At 39.2% G+C, this 19,605-nt stretch overlaps 2 protein-coding genes across 4 annotated transcripts in view; both read right to left on the reverse strand.

The window, feature by feature from the left end:
• Positions 1 to 7,338, reverse strand: part of LOC127433536 (serine/threonine-protein kinase DCLK1-like) — a 75,481-nt gene extending 68,143 nt beyond the window's left edge. For all 3 annotated transcript variants that reach the window (XM_051685543.1, XM_051685544.1, XM_051685547.1), the window contains exons 1-3: positions 7,105 to 7,338; positions 6,207 to 6,591; positions 4,640 to 4,977 (exon numbers count right to left, since the gene is read on the reverse strand). In XM_051685543.1, coding sequence (XP_051541503.1) covers positions 4,640 to 4,977; positions 6,207 to 6,564 — 696 coding nt within the window. In that variant the 5' untranslated portion in view covers positions 6,565 to 6,591; positions 7,105 to 7,338. The remainder of the gene's footprint in view (positions 1 to 4,639; positions 4,978 to 6,206; positions 6,592 to 7,104) is intronic.
• A 2,094-nt stretch (positions 7,339 to 9,432) lies between these two features.
• ccdc169 (coiled-coil domain containing 169) lies at positions 9,433 to 19,115 on the reverse strand. The gene is made up of 7 exons (XM_051686395.1): positions 19,042 to 19,115; positions 18,138 to 18,220; positions 17,909 to 18,019; positions 15,791 to 15,831; positions 10,269 to 10,367; positions 9,858 to 9,911; positions 9,433 to 9,554 (listed from the first exon to the last, which is right to left on the reverse strand). Exons 1-7 carry the CDS (start codon positions 19,113 to 19,115, stop codon positions 9,477 to 9,479), a joined length of 540 nt encoding a protein of 179 aa, XP_051542355.1. The 3' UTR covers positions 9,433 to 9,476.
• Positions 19,116 to 19,605: the final 490 nt, after the last annotated feature.

The following is a 19,605-nucleotide window of genomic DNA, read 5'->3' on the forward strand; positions in this document are numbered from 1 at the left end:
TATTGTTTTTCAGTTATTATTTTGTATCTCTGGATCGTTTGTTCAACTTTTTTTATTAAACTCCTGTATTTGGGCTATTCACTCCTTGTGGTCTGTCACCGTTTCCTCCAAAACCTGACAGAAAACTTGACCACACAAAATTGGACCCAGCGGAGGCAATGAACATTTTCTTAACTCCTGCTCCAGTCTGACAGGAACTGGCCTTCCATGACTCAGCCTTGTGCTGCAATCCGAGGAGTTGGCATTAGGGCAACCGCCCATTTGGTGTTTATGCCGAGGCACTCTTTGATGCGGCTCAGGGCTTAGGTTATAGTGAGGATGCCCTGATATATCCCTTCCTGTCCGGACTAGATGAGCCAATGGATTGGGAGTTATGGGGAGACCTGGAGGCTTGGTCATTCTGGGGGGTGGTAGATCATGTCTGTGACATCATGGAGGAGAGGTTTTACTTGGGATGTGGGAACCCAACTTTACTGCTCCCAGCCCTTGGCAGCTGCTCAACCTTTGTCTTCTGCTGACTGCCAGGAGGTGGCTGTTCCCGCTGCCATCTGCCAGGAGGGGGTGGCTGTTGTGTCAGCAGTGCTGAGGAGGAGGAAGAGAGGAAGTTGCTGCCAGCAATCATGGCCACGGAGGCCGGTTCCCCAGTCGCTGCCAGCGCTCACGGCCATGGAGGCTGGTTCCCGAGTCACTGCCAGTGCTCAAGGCCATGGAGGCCGGTTCCCCAGTCGCTGCTAGCGCTCACGGCCACAGAGGCTGGCTCCCCATTCGCTACCAGTGCTCAAGGAGGTGGTTCCTCAGTCACTGCCCGCTTCTCCTCCAGCGGCTTCATCCACTCCTCCCGAGTCTTCCACGGCTCCACCCTCCGAGTCTTCCAAGGCTCCACTCACTCCACCTCCTGAGATTCCTGAGGCTCCACCCACTTCTTCTGCAGCGGCTCTGGCTCCGCCTCCTGTGGCTCTGCCCCCTGAACCCTTGACACCATGGCCTCCAGACCCTCTGCCAGTGCTCACGGCCACAGAGGCTTTTGCCCAGTCTGACCCCTGTCCAGCAGCAGCCCAAGTCCAGTCTGACCCCTGTCTAGCAGCTGCCCCTTTCCTGGATCCTTATCCCTGGCCGCCAGACACTGTCTCTTTCCTGGAGCTGCCTCCCTGGCCTCTGGACCCTGCTCCCTTCCTGGAGCTGGCTGCCAGACCTCGCTCCCTTCCTGGAACCGTCTCCCTTGCTGGAGCTGCCTCCCTGGCCTCTGGACCCCGCCCACTTCTTGGAACCGCCTCCCTGGCTGCCATACCCCGCTCCCTTCCTAGAGCCACATTCCAGGCCTCCGGACCCCGCACCCTTCCTAGATCCATCTCCCTGGCCTCCGATCCCTGCTCCCTTCCTGAAGCCACTTCCCTGGTCACCAGCTCTGCCCTGGCCTACGCCTGTCTCTGGGCCCTCCACTGGCTCTGCCGTGGACTATTGTCATTTTTTTCTTTTTTGGAGGGGGCTTCAGGAGCCACCCTTTTATTGTTGACAGTTCCTTTTTTTATTTTATTTTTTATTTGTATTGTTTCTAAGTTATTTTGTATTTCTGGATCATTTGTTCTCCTTTTTTTTTTTAACTCATGTATTTGGGTTCTGCACTCCTTGTCATCAGTCACTCTGTTTCCTCCAGAACCTGACAAATGGAAAATTTGTGTGTATTTTTATGTACGTCAGAGTATGTCATATACGTGCGCGTGTGTACCCTTCTGTCATTCTGTATATGTAAAGTAAAATGTATTTCTAAAGCACACTCAAACACAGCAAAGCTGACCGAAGTGCTGGACAGAAAAATCTACAATACAGTAAAATAAAACAAATACATTAAAATACTTACAATAAAATGCGACAAGACAATCTCAATTGATACTGCAAAACGCTAGAGAATACAAGTGCGTTTTAAGCTTGCATTTTAAAATAGACAGTAATGAAGCTTGTCTAATGTCAAGTGGTATTTACAGTATATGTGGGGCAGGTATCGCTGTTTCAGAGCAGCTCGGAAAGGTGGGAGGAATTTAAAAGAGCAGAAGCCGGAGTTATTTCTGTGTGCTCTGAGACACAGATTCTCTGATTCCGAGTGGGCGTGGGTAACAATCACAGATTTCCATTCATAAACTCCACTAGTTCTCCAGTAAGTACTGATACAGGTTAGGGGGAGGTTTTAGCTGTAGCATTTAAGCTCAATTAATGAGATTTCATTATTTATTATGCAAGGCTTGTGGGATGACATTTTTACAACAAAAGCTACATTGTTTTGATGTTGAACTCTTATGTCATGCACGTTTCTTGAGGATTTACTTTGGAGTAATTGGGCAAAAGAGCAAAATTTGGTGTTTAAATGTGTCGTTATAAGAGAAATCTGAAGATATACTGTTATTGTAATTCCATATATGAGTCAACAAGTATAACAGGGAGAGGGGTTTGGTCATTGATTAATCATTTATTTTTAATGTTTCTGTTTCTCTACACTGAAAAAATGTTAACCTAAAAATGTGCTTCAGGTGGCAACATCTATATTTACTAGTTCAAATATATTGTTTAACATCCCTGAATCAACCTGAATACATAAGGTTACACTAACAAAACCAATTTTAAGGGTTAAATCAAGTCGAAACAGCTCTGTGACGAGGAGGAGGGTGTGACCAGGCCGTAACGATGGACGCCCGGCACTGAATCAGCCCAATCAGCGGGAGAGGGATAAAGAGGTGCCATGGACGCTAGTTCTAGAGAGAGAGAGAGAGAGAGAGAGAGAGAGACACAGAGAGAGAGAGATGTACGTGTTGTGTGTGTGCACGTCTTTGTTTAGTTTATGTTGTAAAGCAGTTTATGTTTAAGTTCCTTTGTGCCATTAAAGTTTATGTTGATTGTTCAGCTGGTTCCCGCCTCCTCCTTGCCCATCCTGTGAATACATTACATTGGTGCCGAAACCTAGGAAGGAGGAGGGATGCGCTGTTGTGGAGTCCTCGCCGCTGCTGTCCGCCAGGGGAGAAGCCGCGGCCATCCGTCAGGGGATGGAGGAGTCGCTGCCGGCCGCCAGGAGTCATTGAAACCACTGCCGTCTGCCAGGAAGGGGAGGAGCTGTTCTGTCCGCCAGGGGAGGAGCGGCTGTCATCCACCAGAGGGTGGAGGAGTGGCTGAGGACCGGGGACCGGCGAGCGAGTTTTCTCTCTCTCTCTCTCTCTCTCTCTCTCTCTCTCTCTCTCTCTCTCTCTCTCTGTCTCTCCCCCTCACTCTTTCCCTCTCCTCTCCCTCCCCTTGTCTCACCCAGGGCTCCAGAGAGGTGGGGAAGACCTGCCGGCAGAAGGACGGCCGGAAGGGCAACACCCTCCAGTAAGGGAGGGAAGGGGAGTACGTCATGCCGGAGGATTCACCAGCCTGAATCGGGCGGCGGAGGAGTGTGATGAGGAGGAGGGCCTGGCCGGCCCGTAACAATGGACGCCCGGTGCTGAATCAGCCCAATCAGCAGGAGAGGGATAAAGAGGAGCCGGGGACGCCAGTTCGAGAGAGAGATGTACATGTTGTGTGCGTCTTTGTTTTGTTTATGCTGGAAAGCAGTTTATGTTATGTTTAAGTTCCTTTGTGTCATTAAAGTTTATGTAGATTGTTCAGCCAGTTCCCACCTCCTCCTTACCCATCCTATGAATACGTTACAAGCTCCTTAAAGGAATATTCTGGGTTCAATACAAGTTAAGCTCAATCGACAGCATTTGTGGCATAAAATCGATTACCACAAAAATTAATTTTGACTTTCTCCTTTTCTTAGAAAAAAAGCAAAAATCTGAGTTCCACTGAGGCACTTAAAATGGAAGTGAATAAGGCCAATCTGAAAACGTTAAAATACTCAGTGTTTCAAAAATATATCCACAAGATGTAAACAATATGCATGTTAACATGATTTTAGTGTAATAAAATCACTTGCAAACCTTTTCTGTGTAAAGTTATATCCAGTTTTACAACTTTGTTGCCATGACAATGTAATGTCAACAAACTCTTAAACCCTAATTTGACTGTAAAAATGACAATTTAAACAACCTTACAGCTCAAATAATACATATGTTTTAACAGAAGAATTAATGTAAGTGCTTTTATAAAATTATAAGCTTCAAATTTCTGCCTTTAATCCATCCAAAAATTGGCCCTATTCACTTCCATTGTAAGTGTATCACTGTCACTGCTGTTTTCAAAGAAAAGAATGGACGAGTCAAAATAAATTTGTGTGGTAATCAATATCATGCCTCAAATGCTGTCAATTGAGCTTAACTTGTATTGAAGCCGGAATATTCCTTAAAGGTAAAAATTAACAACTGACAAGTTACTACTTTTTACATTGTAGTGTCTGTTATCTGAAATCCTAATGTGCAATCTCATTAAATCCTCAGGTTTACTGTATCAGGTCAAAGGATAGATTGCATAACAAATACATTTAAAGAAAATGCATTTGCTGTATGTGTTGGAATAATTTGAATGAATCAACTCTACCCACAACAAAACAAAACTGCCACTATGACAGCACAAAATCTGTATCCTTTTTTCAGATTGCAAGAAACACAATGAAATAGCAGAAGAACACAAATATAGTACCAAGATTTCCATTAATAACTCATTGAGATCCTCTTACCTGTTTTCCCTCAAGGGTGTAGATCCTCTTGACAACCCCAGAGTCAAGCTTTATAGCATCTGTAATGTCAGTGAGAACTTGCTCAAAGGAGTGAGCAGTCTTCTTGTTGAGCAGGATGCGCACTGCCTTCCGAGGCTTCATTCCACTGCGGATGACGGTGACCAGTTTGGGCCTGATGAAGTCCTTGCTCTCTTTGGACTGCGGCCCTGTTTTGTAGCTGGCCAGAGAGGTGGGGCTGGAGCCCAGGGCCCTTACATTCACTGACCAGTTAGGGTTGATGTTGTTGGTGTAGTCGAGTTTCTTAAAGGCTTCGGTGGAGCCACACACATAACTTTCACCTGTTTTAAATGGAAAGAACATAGTAATATGGTACAAAGTAATATGGTACAATATTTTACATGCCTTTGATGGTGAGTACACAACAAAGGACTAGAGGCAATCTGTTGATTGAGCTGTCATCTCTCTTAAAATGTATTAATTTAAACTGGAAATTTCAATGCTCTGTATCAGAATTAGATTTTGGTATGAGTGGGTCTAATGAAGGCCCACAAAGATTCTAAAAACAGGAAAATGTGTAATGTACATGTAAAGTAAAGCCTGCAGAAGCCCCCTGCACACTTAAATGCTCATCATTGAGTGCCCTAATTTTATATCATTGTCGTCACATCGACTGCTCTACTTTTGAAAAGAGAAATTCCAAGCCATTAAAGGGACAGTTCACCCAAAAATGAAAATTCTCTCATCTTTTACTCACCCTCATGCCATCCCAGATGTGTATGACTTTCTTTCTTCTGCAGAACACAAACTTAAGATTTTGAGAAGAATATTTCAGCTCTTTGGGTTCATACAATGCAAGTGAATGGGTACCAAAAATGTTTAACTCCAAAAAGCATATAAAGGCAGCATAAAGTAATCTATATAAATCCAGTGGATAAATCTATATCTTCAGAAGCGATATGATAAGTGTGGGTGAGAAACAGATCAATATTTAAGTCCTTTTTCCCTATAAATCCTCCTCCCTGCCCAGTAGGTGGTGATATGCATGAAGAATGCGAATCACCGAAAACAAAAGAAGAAAAATGTGAAAGCGGAAGTGAAAGTGAGATAGTAAAAAAGGACTTAAGTACTGATCTGTTTCCAACACCTATCATATTGCTTCTGAAGATATGGATTTAATCACTGGAGTCTTATGGATTACTTTTATGCTGCCTTTATATGATTTTTGAGCTTCAAAGTTCTGGTCACCATTCACTTGCATTGTATGGACCTACATAGCTGAGATATTCTTCTTAAAATCTTAATTTGTGTTCTGCAGAGGAAATAAAGTCATACACATCTGGGATGGTATGAGGGTGTGTGAGTAAATGATAAGAGAATTATCATTTTTAGGTTAACTATCCTTTTAAGCAGCAATGGAGTTCCCCATCACAGGGGATCTATCTATCTATCTATCTATCTATCTATCTATCTATCTATCTATTTATCAGTCTGTCTGTCTGTCGCAATAAATCACATTTTTCTATGGGTTTTTCCAGTATAGGCTTAATCAGTCCAGATAACGTTTTACCTTCCATCAGCTGATCTATACTGGTGATTTTCCTGGAACCGTCAATTGCGTAGATGATTCGGACCCCTTGAGGCAGGTTGACGTTGTCAGAAAGAGTACGTGTCAGGTCAGCCAGCAGGGCGTCAAAGGTTCTAATTCGGTCCAATGAGATGGCATACACGATACCGTTAAAGTACCGGTCACCGTTGCGGTAAAAACGCACTTTTTTCGCCTTCTTCTCCGAGCTCAGAGTCTTGAGGGTGCGCGTCCGGTACAGGCTGCAGTGGGCGCTGTGAGTGGGACTCATCAGCCCGTTCGCTCGAGCGCTGCTTCGGCCGTTGCGCTGAACTTTGTCCCTCTCGTCAAAATGTTCCTCCATTTCGTCCAGTCAAACGGCAAGTTTGGGCTAATTAACAAAAAACAGATGTGGTAAAAAGGAAATGACCACACAAATCTTGTAGATTTATTCCTTATACCCTCTTTTAACCATGTGAAATGGATGTCAAGTTGGTGTCTGGTCTGAAAATAACTTTTTAATGACAGCTTACATGTTTCTGTCTGCTTTAGAGCTCATTAAAGCCTGCGTCTGTCATTCTGTTGTTGTTTCTCACTTTGACATGACATACACATATGCATCTGAATGAACTATTTGAAGCAGCCTATCAAACCCTGCTCTCAAAAGTCTATTTTTGTTTACATTGTAGCCTATAATAAAAGGTTCACCTATGCATTTTCCAGCCTTTCGATCAATAGAAGCATACTGGCTCCAGTCTGGCTGCTTCAATTCAATTGCGCAACCAATAAGCTATTTAAAATGAATTAGAAATCAGTTCAAAACAGTACAGTATACAATAACTACGTGTCAGCTTGTGGTCTGGTTTATTTACTTAAAGAGGAACAAAAAAATCTTTATACTTGCCTAAATGTGAAGAGGCCAAAGATTTTGAGAATATTCAGGATTTTTTCTCCGATTTTGAGTTCTGCTGACAGGAGTCGTGATGTGAGTCCGGCGCCTCCTTTGTTGTCCCGCAGAGGAGGCTGGTCTGTCGGCAGCTGCTCTCTCTCTCTCTCTCTCTCTCTCTCTCTCTCTCTCTCTCTCTCTCTCTCTCTCTCTCTCCTTCGTGTCTTGCGGTGAATTACATTGGCCGGCTTCTCATTGAGATGCTGCCCCGCATCTCAGACCTGCCAGCTGCCACAGACATCCCTCCCCACCACTCACACACCCCGCCCCGTTCCTCTCTGGTGAGGGTGCCCTATAAAGTCTCTTTCTCGAAGCTCAGTCACGCATCCGATCAGATGGAGGAGGAGGGTTTAAACACACTGTTTAAACTATTTGATCATTACAAAACATTGTGTACAATGTGTTTTCAATGTAAATAATGTAGGTAATTGTGTAATAACGTATTAATTACATTATAATACAGACGAAATTCTGTAAACTTATAATACATAGAGGTTGTGAAGTTGCTACACCAGCTGTGTTTATATATATATATATATATATATATATATATATATATATATATATATAGATATAGATATAGATATATATATATATATATATATATATAAAGCACCCTGCATAAGAGTTAACATTAAACTTTTAAAAGTTAACATGAAATATATTGTAAAACATGTCCAAAATTTTAATGGTAAAAGGATGTAAAAATGCTACGGTAAAAAATGTTAATGGGTAGTTACCTTAACATATACCGTATAATTAAATTAAAAAATATTTAACAAGACAATATATGTAATTTTATGGTAAAATAGTTATTTTATATTATTTTTAGATATGTAAAAAGTATAATTTTACAGTATAAATAACGATAAAAATGTATATTATATTTAATAAAAGAATACATGTACTTTTTACAGTAAACTATGGTTAAAACTATAGTGAAAAACAATAATTGGCCACTCCCAGAAGTTCCTGCGTGACCCATCACATTATATTTCATGGTAATAGTTATGTTTATTTTTATTTTTAATATCAGTTATGTACATTGGGGTGTTATTTGTTATATTTTATTTAGTTTAGTTAATGTTTATTGCATTATTTTTGTGTCACATGTGTTACCCTGATGGTGTTTTGTGTTTGTGTGGGTAAACCTGTGCATTGCCTATTTGTGTATTAATTATTGCTCCTCATGACTCATGATGAACTTTAAGCCAATATGTGGCCTTTTGTAGTTACTACAGTGATTAAAAAATACATTTTAATGTGAAAAGCAGACTTTTATAGTTCAAGAAGTTTAGTGTATTAAGTTTATATCATTTAATAATATACACAGTAGTGAACCGTTAAATATACGGGCATTAAAATTACATCCCTGAAACATGGTCACCGTATTTTATACGGTAAATTTCTGGCAACCACAGCTGCTGGAACTTTACCATTAAGTTTTATAGTGTTGAAATGAATGAATGAATGAATAAATTGAACTCTTAAAAATTATTCACTGACACAAGAAATTATTCAGATATTATTTATTTAAAAGTTTGTTTTTCAAAATAGTGTAATATGACAGTTAAAGGTGGCCCCTTTATGCTATTAACAAAATAATGTTGAATTTTAACTTTCATTAAAAAAAAAATATATATATATATATATATATATATATATATATATATATATATATATATATATATATATATATATATACCAAAATGATACATATTATTTGTGATCAATTACATATTAACGTTTTAATAAAGGGAGTCGGCTCATTGCTGCTGCTTTTTTGACAGACCCCTTCTTAACATCTGAACCTTGGTTTATACTCTCCTGGCTTATGCTGGAAATAAAGATAATAAACAAAATCCACAATTTTAACAATGCATTTAAAAGAATGGCCTACAACCACTGCAACAGACAGACCATTTATCCAAAAGGCACCGTTTCATTTTATATGAAAATTGTATCTTTAATTGGGATAATCCAACCAGTCCTACACCAACCAGGAATGTAAAACTCTGAATTCTGATGTTATTGCTCATTCTAGCATATTGAGATTGCATAGATTTGTCCTGTTACTCAGGACAGTACGTATACCAATGAAATGAGATGTTATTCAAGATGAGCTGACAACATTCAGGTTACAAAATGAATGGCTTTACTTTAAAATATAATAGTTCAAAAGCTATGAAGACCTCAGGCTTAAGCCTGTTTTGCCTGTGTTACTTCAAAGATGTTTCAAGAAAATCTAAGAACTATAATGCAGTTTGCAGTTTGTAGTTTTCTCTGAATCAAAACAGTGTCATGTGATGAAATGCAGTGCATTTTAACATTTACTTTTTGTCTGTACCCTGCATCCTCCGGGCTTGAACCATCTGATGTTTTCTGTTCACATCTAGGGTTGAGGACAGCTAGGGACACATCGTTATTGTTCAGCATTTTAGACAAGATCTGCATTTATCAAGAAAGTAATTAATGATGACATAAATATTGAGTTCATGTAGCCCAACTGGTAGAGCATAGTGCTAGCAATGCCACGGTCATGGGTTTCATTCCAGAGGAACACATATACTGATTAAATGTACCTTGAATGCATGCAAGTCACTTTGGATAAAAGTATCTGCCACATTAATACATTTATACAAAAGAAAAAAAAATGTGGTTAAAATCTATTTGGAAATGGACAAAATTTCACTGTAAATGCCTTTGTTTACCTTTGCGATCTCTGCAAGATAGGCCCGCCTCTCTACATAGACCTTTTGATAAGCCTGATGAAATAAAAAGCATTATAGAAAGACACTGATATTATTAATTTCATCTTTATTTTTCTTGTATGACCAAATAAGTATGGCATACTGAATACAATCCTCCCTTTTTTGCAATTAGGACTCCCATGTCAGCATAATCTTGAGATTAGCTCTAGGGAAATCCAGCAGCCCAAACCCAAATAATTCACTCCCCCATGTTAATGCCAATTAAGTTACATTTAATAACTAGAGATTTTGTACAACAAGGTGATATGATACCTCAGTTAATGAAGAGTTTTCTGAATACAAGGAACAAAAGGACAAAATCTGGGTTATTTGATTTAGGAGGGGGAACAGAAGATAAGGGTAAGGCCTGACCTTTCCTTCTTGCACAGTTTTCATTTGGAGGTGCAGCAGCTGAGACTGTAGGCTACTCTTCTCCATGGTCAGCAGTTTCAGCCTCTGTCTAAGTATATCCTGAATAAGAATAAATATACAACTGGACTTAAAACATGATGTAAAGAACAATTAATATAAACAATCAAATCTAATGTAATTTATGTATCAAATATAGTTTAGTTAAAGCAAAGAGATGGATTGTCAAACCATTCACAAGGGTTGTGTAAAGTGGCATTCTGAATTGAGGTAGCAAAAAAAAAAAAAAAAACAATATATATATATATATATATATATATATATATATATATATATATATATATATATATATACACTATATTGCCAAAAGTATTCGCTCATCTGCCTTTAGATGCATATGAATTTAAGTGACATCCCATTCTTAATCCATAGGGTTTAATATGATGTCGGCCCACCCTTTGCAGCTATAACAGCTTCAACTCTTCTGGGAAGGCTTTCCACAAGGTTTAGGAGTGTGTTTATGGGAATTTTTGACCATTCTTCCAGAAGCGCATTTGTGAGGTCAGACACTGATGTTGGACGAGAAGGCCTGGCTCGCAGTCTTCGCTCTAATTCATCCCAAAGGTGCTCTATCGGGTTGAGGTCAGGACTCTGTGCAGGCCAGTCAAGTTCTTCCACACCAAACTCGCTCATCCTTGTCTTTATGGACCTTGCTTTGTGCACTGGTGCGCAGTCATGTTGGAACAGGAAGGGGCCATCCCCAAACTGTTCCCACAGAGTTGGGAGCATGGAATTGTCCAAAATCTCTTGGTATGCTGAAGCATTCAGAGTTCCTTTCACTTGAACTAAGAGGCCAAGCCCAGCTCCTGAAAAACAACCCCACACCATAATCCCCCCTCCACCAAACTTCACAGTTGGCACAATGCAGTCAGACAAGTACCGTTCTCCTGGCAACCACCAAACCCAGACCCGTCCACCAGATTGCCAGATAGAGAAGCGTGATTCATCACTCTAGAGAACACGTCTCCACTGCTCTAGAGTCCAGTGGCGGCGTGCTTTACACCACTGCATCCGACGTTTTGCATTGCACTTGGTGATGTATGGCTTGAAAGCAGCTGCTCGGCCATGGAAACCCATTCCATGAAGCTCTCTATGCACTGTTCTTGAGCTAATCTGAAGGCCACATGAACTTTGGAGGTCTGTAGCGATTGACTCTGCAGAAAGTTGGCGACCTCTGCGCACTATGCACCTCAGCATCCGCTGACCCCGCTCTGTCATTTTATGTGGCCTACCACTTCGTGGCTGAGTTGCTGTCATTCCCAATCGCTTCCACTTTGTTATAATACCACTGAGAGTTGACTGTGGAATATTTAGTAGCGAGGAAATTTCACGACTGGACTTGTTGCACAGGTGGCATCCTATCACAGTACCACGCTGGAATTCACTGAGCTCCTGAGAGCGGCCCATTCTTTCACAAATGTTTGTAGAAGCAGTCTGCATGCCTAGGTGCTTCATTTTATACACCTGTGGCCATGGAAGTGATTGGAACACCTGAATTCAATTATTTGGATGGGTGAGCGAATACTTTTGGCAATATAGTGTATATATACTGTATATATTTATACACTGGCAGCCAAAAGTTTGGAATAATGTACAGATTTTGCTGTTTCGGAAAGAAATTGGTACTTCAATTCACCAAAGTGGCATTCAACTGATCACAAAATATAGTAAGGACATTACTGGTGTAAAAAACTGCACCATCAATATTTGTAAGTCATTTTTGATAAAATCTAGACAGGCCCCATTTCCAGCAGCCATCACTCCAACACCTTATCCTTGAGTAATCATGCTAAATTGCTAATTTGGTACTAGAAAATCACTTGCCATTATATCAAACACAGTTGAAAGCTATTTGGTTCATTAAATGAAGCTTAACATTGTCTTTGTGTTTGTTTTTAAGTTTCCACAGTCTGCAATAGACTGGCATGTCTTAAGGTATATTAGGTCAAAAACGGCAAAAAAGAAACAGCTTTCTCTAGAAACTCGTCAGTCAATCATTGTTTTGAGGAATGAAGGCTATACAATGCTTACAAAAAAACTGAAGATTTCATACAAAGGTGTACACTATAGTCTTCAAAGACAAAGGACAACTGGCTCTAACGAGGACAGAAAGAGATGTGGAAGGCCAGATGTACAAATAAACAAGAGGATAAGTACATCAGAGTCACTAGTTTGAGAAATAGACGCCTCACATGTCCTCAGCTGACAGCTTCATTGAATTCTACCCGCTCAACACCAGTTTCATGTACAACAGTAAAGAGAAGACTCAGGGGTGCAGGCCTTATGGGAAGAATTGCAAATAAAAAGCCACTTTTGAAACAGAAAAACAAAAAGAAAAGGTTAGAGTGGGCAAAGAAACACAGACATTGGACAACAGATAATTGGAAAAGAGTGTTATGGATCTTAACCCCATTGAGCTTTTGTGGGATCGGCTAGACTGTAAGGTGCGTGAGAAGAGTCCAACAAAACAGCCACATCTATGACAAGTACTACAGGAAGCGTGGGGGTAAAATGTCACCTGAGTATCTGGACAAACTGACAGCTAGAATGCCAAAGATCTGCAAAGCTGTCATTGATGTACATGGAGGATTTTTTGATGAGAACTCTTTGAAGTAGTTTAAGAAGTTCTGAAAAATTTTTTTTCAAATTGTAATAGTAATTTTTCACGTTACTAATGTCCTGATTATACATTGTGATCAGTTGAATGCCACTTTGGTGAATAAAAGTACCAATTTCTTTCAAAAAGAACAAAATCTGTACATTATTCCAAACTTTTGGCCACCAGTGTATACTGTGTATATATATATATATATATATATATATATATATATATATATATATATATATATATATATATATAATACATAAATAAAATAAAATTTTATTTTAAGCACCATGGTGAATGATCAGGGAAGTTAATTTCTAAGAATACTCTAATTGCTCAAATTTTTTATGTAACTATTTTGTCACAACTTGTGTTGGACAAATTACTTTCCTCTGTTACACACACACACACACACACACACACACACACACACACACACACACACACACACACATATATATATATATATATATATATATATATATACAGGTGCATCTCAATAAATTAGAATGTCGTGGAAAAGTTCATTTATTTCAGTAATTCAACTCAAATTGTGAAACTCGTGTATTAAATAAATTCAATGCACACAGACTGAAGTAGTTTAAGTCTTTGATTCTTTTAATTGTGATGATTTTGGCTCACATTTAACAAAAACCCACCAATTCACCATCTCAACAAATTAGAATACATCATAAGACCAATAAAAAAAACATTTTTAGTGAATTGTTGGCCTTCTGGAAAGTATGTTCATTTACTGTATATGTACTCAATACTTGGTAGGGGCTCCTTTTGCTTTAATTACTGCCTCAGTTTGGCGTGGCATGGAGGTGATCAGTTTGTGGCACTGCTGAGGTGGTATGGAAGCCCAGGTTTCTTTGACAGTGGCCTTCAGCTCATCTGCATTTTTTGGTCTCTTGTTTCTCATTTTCCTCTTGACAATACCCCATAGATTCTCTATGGGGTTCAGGTCTGGTGAGTTTGCTGGCCAGTCAAGCACACCAACACCATGGTCATTTAACCAACTTTTGGTGCTTTTGGCAGTGTGGGCAGGTGCCAAATCCTGCTGGAAAATGAAATCAGCATCTTTAAAAAGCTGGTCAGCAGAAGGAAGCATGAAGTGCTCCAAAATTTCTTGGTAAACAGGTGCAGTGACTTTGGTTTTCAAAAAACACAATGGACCAACACCAGCAGATGACATTGCACCCCAAATCATCACAGACTGTGGAAACTTAACACTGGACTTCAAGCAACTTGGGCTATGAGCTTCTCCACCCTTCCTCCAGACTCTAAGACCTTGGTTTCCAAATGAAATACAAAATTTGCTCTCATCTGAAAAGAGGACTTTGGACCACTGGGCAACAGTCCAGTTCTTCTTCTCCTTAGCCCAGGTAAGATGCCTCTGACGTTGTCTGTGGTTCAGGAGTGGCTTAACAAGAGAAATACGACAACTGTAGCCAAATTCCTTGACACGTCTGCGTGTGGTGGCTCTTGATGCCTTGACCCAAGCCTCAGTCCATCCCTTGTGAAGTTCACCCAAATTCTTGAATCGATTTTGCTTGACAATCCTCATAAGGCTGCGGTTCTCTCGGTTGGTTGTGCATCTTTTTCTTCCACACTTTTTCCTTCCACTCAACTTTCTGTTAACATGCTTGGATACAGCACTCTGTGAACAGCCAGCTTCTTTGGCAATGAATGTTTGTGACTTACCCTCCTTGTGAAGGGTGTCAATGATTGTCTTCTGGACAACTGTCAGATCAGCAGTCTTCCCCATGACTGTGTTGCCTAGTGAACCAAACTGAGAAACCATTCTGAAGGCTCAGGAAACCTTTGCAGGTGTTTTGAGTTGATTAGCTGATTGGCATGTCACCATATTCTAATTTGTTGAGATAGTGAATTGGTGGGTTTTTGTTAAATGTGAGCCAAAATCATCACAATTAAAAGAACCAAAGACTTAAACTACTTAAGTCTGTGTGCACTGAATTTATTTAATACACGAGTTTCACAATTTGAGTTGAATTACTGAAATAAATGAACTTTTCCACAACATTCTAATTTATTGAGATGCACCTGTAGATATATATATAAAATTGATTATATATATTATAGATTACATTTTATTTTATGCACTATTAGAATATAATTTCTTTGAATTGCAATAATTCGACAGTATATTCATTATTCCAATTAAAATGGGTTACTGCACTAAGAATCAGAAAAACAAATTTCTGTCCAAATCTAGTATATGTTTGGCACCTGAAGAAACACAGTAAACATGATGTCACCCTTCTCGCTTATTTATAGGCACTTAACAGGGTCAGCCTATGAGCTGAATGGACAACGAAATTAAAAAGTACTGCCATCAGTAATGTGTCCTCTCTGCCATCAGTAATGTGTATTTTTTTTCTTGGGGTCCTGAGTGACCCCCCAGACATTTCTGTTCATTAAATATTCTAATTATCCATCCATCTCTGTGGCAAGACTCACTTGGTCACTCTCTCACCTCTTCCCTCTTTCAAAGATTACTGTTTACTGATTAAATATTTTTTTCAGGCCGTCTCAGCAGATTGATTTTAATCTCTTCTCTGGCAGAGGCCTGTATTAAGTTTTGCTGGGCTGTAATAAATTTAAAGAAACAAGTGCACTATGCAATAGCAACACGTATCTGCCACAGTATGCAAACATAGGGCACGAGGGTGCTAGATAGTGTATATTGGTTTGTATGTATTAGATTTGTATCAAGATTCTCAGTTTAACCTTTCATATTACATGATGATTAGACTGCTGTACGCTGTGCAAGTTTTGGACTTTGGAGAATCTATTTCTAATTTGATAGCATGCTTTATAGCTGAAATGTACTTACCACTGGCATTTCATCATATGAGCGAATGGAAGCCAATCGATCTAAAGAGTGAGATAAACATTAGATGTGCTGTAAAGTCCTTTCACTTTCAATCAGAGTAAACCCTATAGTCATCATAAGACGGGGTCTAATTTCCTAATTCTCTCTTTTCTCTTTAAACTATTCAAGATTCTTTCTGCGTTATGGAACATATCCCATTCATTAAAACAAGCTGTGTGATATAAGGCTTGATTATTTTTTTCTAAACTTGCCATCTAAACACAGAGAATGGTAACTAGATTCATTGAGTTTTAAGTTGAGACTTCAAAGAGTAACACCGGTAGTGTTTTTGGTCAGATTTGACGGATCATTAGACATGAACGAGTGAGACTATAATACATAGAGGTAGGCTACAATACAGAACACACACATACATACACATACAAAGTGCTACAAGTCTGTCCCCATCTGGCTCCACTGTAAAAAAAAAAAAAAAAAAAGGGTATACCCTTTCCACTATGGGAGCCACAACTTTCAAACAGAGCATTGTAGTCTTAGTTAGAACTTTATATAAGGATACCTTGTATTCCTACACAATACAACAGCATGGCTCACTGCTACTCAGACAGTTCTCACAGCTCTAAATTATAAATATGGCTTGCTTGGGCCTGCCTTGCATTTCATTCTGTATCAGCACAATGAGCAACCAGTTTACTGTTAAGGAGTCTCTTGATCATTCATTGGATTATGACTGCAGTGATGAGGAAAGAGAGCTGGCAAACAATGAGCCAGAGAAACCATGAAAGAAGTATGTGAAAGGATAACGTAGAGTATGGTCTTGATTATAATGCAAAAGGGGAAGAACCCATAGATGAAGAGTTCCCTGCTGAGGTGGAAGATACTTTTTTCTAGGGTCAAGGCAACATTGAGGCCACCTATAGCTTCAAAATGGAATTGCCGTGTACTATTTTTCCAGTAGGTACCCCTGTGTGTGTGTGTGTGTGTGTGTGTGTGTGTGTGTGTATCTTTTTAAGTCTTCTCTTTGTAACACCAAATGTAAATGAATGTAAGCATAAATGCAAATTTGATACTTGATGGACACTATTGATTTTTTTTTTTTTTTTACAATGTCTAGAAGTATAACATATATTGGGAGTATATTGGTATAAAGTGAAGCAACATTAAGTATCATAACTGTGTAATAAGCAACTAGTTTATACAAGTTTATGGCACAATTGCAAAATGTATAAACTTTTTAAAATTTGTTTCAAGTTACTATATACTAATATACTACTTCTATATACTACTATAACATACAGAAGCATAAAAAAGGAAAAAAGGATAGAAACTGAGGCAGCATGTAAGAAACTTCACTACACATCTATACTGTACTATACTGTGCTATACGGTACTACACTATACTATACACAGAAGCATAAACAATAGGAAAGAAACTGATGGTTATTACACTGCAAATCTATACTATATATTATACTATACTATACTACACTATACACATGAGCATTAAAAAAAGATGATGTAGTGTGTGAGACACTTCACTACAGATATATACTATACTATACTATACGATACTATACTATTATAAACTACACTATACTATCCTATCCTATCCTATACTATACTATACTATTCTATACTACACTATACTGTACTATATACAAAAAAAAGAACAGAAACTGAGGCAGCATGTGAGACTGTCCAGACTGGTTTGAGCTGACTGAAAGGCTACGGTACCTCAGATAACCACTCTGTACAATTGTTGTGAGCAGAATAGCATCTCAGAATGCACAACACATCAAACCTTGAGGCGGATGGGCAACAACAGCAGAAGACCATGTCTTAGTAAGTTTTCTTTAATGCACTTAAGCAACATTGTCAAATTTATACAAGTTTATCCTACTCAAATTCATGTGACATCCAAGAGATTATGTTAATGACTACAATTTTAGTCATGTAATTTGTAATTAGTACTAGATTACAATTCTGAAGTTATCTACCCAGCACTGACTATCCTATCTTATACTCAGGTGCATAGATTACCCCCCCCAGGAAAGAAACTGATGCAGCGTGTAAGTGGTGTCTATAGAGAAGACCTGCACTGCGTTACTTTCTCTATACCTGCAGGATCACAGCGGAGGATCTCGAGTCTCTCTCGAACGACACTGATTTGTTTCTCCAGTTGCCCGTTCAGCTCCAGCTGTGTCCCAAATCTGGTCCGCCATTCGTTCTCTGAGCAACATGCAAAATTCAGAGGAAGAGATTGGTAGATACAGTGAGAAGAGAATACAAAGGCAGTATTTTCTGATGTTTTACAAATCTGTGTGATCATGTGGTGGTATGCACAAACCTTCTCCATCTACACTGTGAAGTCTTTCCACCAAATCAGCCAATGTGCTCCTCAGGTCAGAGACAGAGTGCTGTAACATCTCCCTTTAAAGGATTCAAATTTTAGGTGAGAACCTCAGTGAAGTTTATGGGGGTCAGTATAATGAACGAGTCTATGTCTAACGGGTACTATTCATGTACTTACTAAAGAGCTACCTTCACAGTCAGGCCCTTGACTTGTTTTGTATTTTTGAAAGATTATTGGACTGACTCAGTGGTGGAAATGGCCAAGATTCACTGGGGGTACTCTAGTTGTGGGTGGGTGGGACGGGGAGCTTTGTTTGCCGAGGATGCATTAAATTGATTACAGAAATTACAGTAAAGGCATTTTTAATGTTACAACTGACTATTTCTTTTAAAATAAATGCTGTTTTCTTGCCTCTATATAAATGCCTCTACTTGCAGCAATGCAAGTGTTGGTACATACTGTTATATAAAGCTGCTAGTTTAGGACCTGTGAGGAGTCTTTTACTCAAATTAGAGACTCCGATGTTCTTCTTGTTGTTGTGCATCTGGGTTCTCCAATTCTCTCTCTGTCCCCGGTTAGATCAAGTTTGTTTTATTCTTTCAAAACAGAAGTGCATGGAATAGCCTTCATCTCTCAAAATAATAGACTGATGAATGTGAGGAGAAATATGTTTCTTTTTGGTTATTTTTAAAACCAAAATTTGACTTGTTAGTGTAAAGTTACTTTTAAAAAAAATGATAGTGTATTCAATACCTCAGTTGGAAAAAGACACTGTTGCTATTTCCACACTTCATTAAGTAGCACAAGCATTTTAATCGTTCTAACAAAATGAAATGTTCCTTTAGTATCTAAGTTAACACATTAAATAATTTCTTATAGGGATAGTTACCCCACTTACTTGTCCTCTCTCTCTTGCTCGAGTTGTGCTTGCAGTTGGGATAACGCATAATTTCTAGGATCGGTTTCTCCCATCTTCTGTCTGGTTTCACTGTCTTCAGTTTCCTGTGATGAGCGCTGATTGTTGCGCGGTGTCCGTGGCAACAAACAGTCACTGTTGGTACTGTTGCCAATCACGCTATGTCATAGCAATCGTAGCCGGGCCCTATGTCTTGTTAACTAATCAATAACCCTTACCTTTACCGCGATTTTACTATAATATCAACAACACTACCTGTAATGAATATATGGTATTGAAATAACATGGAAGAAATGTAGATTCATAGCCTTCTAAATATAGCAGGAGAGAGAGGAAATGCTATAAGTAAGCGTTTATGGCACTTAAATAGTTTCACAAACAAAAATTGCCATGGTGTTACAATGGTTTGTTTTTTGGACAATGTACAATGGACAATGGGATTCTTTGCAGTATATTAAAGGAACAGTTAGCCCAAAAATTAGTCCTTTTTTACTATAAATCTCCACTTTCACATTCTTCAGTTGTTTTTTTTGCAATTTGCATTCT

The sequence above is a fragment of the Myxocyprinus asiaticus genome, chromosome 43, assembly GCF_019703515.2.
Source record: "Myxocyprinus asiaticus isolate MX2 ecotype Aquarium Trade chromosome 43, UBuf_Myxa_2, whole genome shotgun sequence".
Lineage (NCBI taxonomy): Eukaryota > Metazoa > Chordata > Actinopteri > Cypriniformes > Catostomidae > Myxocyprinus > Myxocyprinus asiaticus.

Coding starts and splice junctions, on each gene's coding strand:
- ccdc169 (XM_051686395.1), bottom strand. CDS start 19,115: ATGGGAGAAACCGATCCTAGAAATTATGCGTTATCCCAACTGCAAGCA. Junction 10,368..15,790: donor CATATGATGAAATGCCAGTG/GTAAGTACATTT, acceptor ATTCTTATTCAG/GATATACTTAGACAGAGGCT. Junction 9,555..9,857: donor ATCTTGCAGAGATCGCAAAG/GTAAACAAAGGC, acceptor ATGTGTCCCTAG/CTGTCCTCAACCCTAGATGT.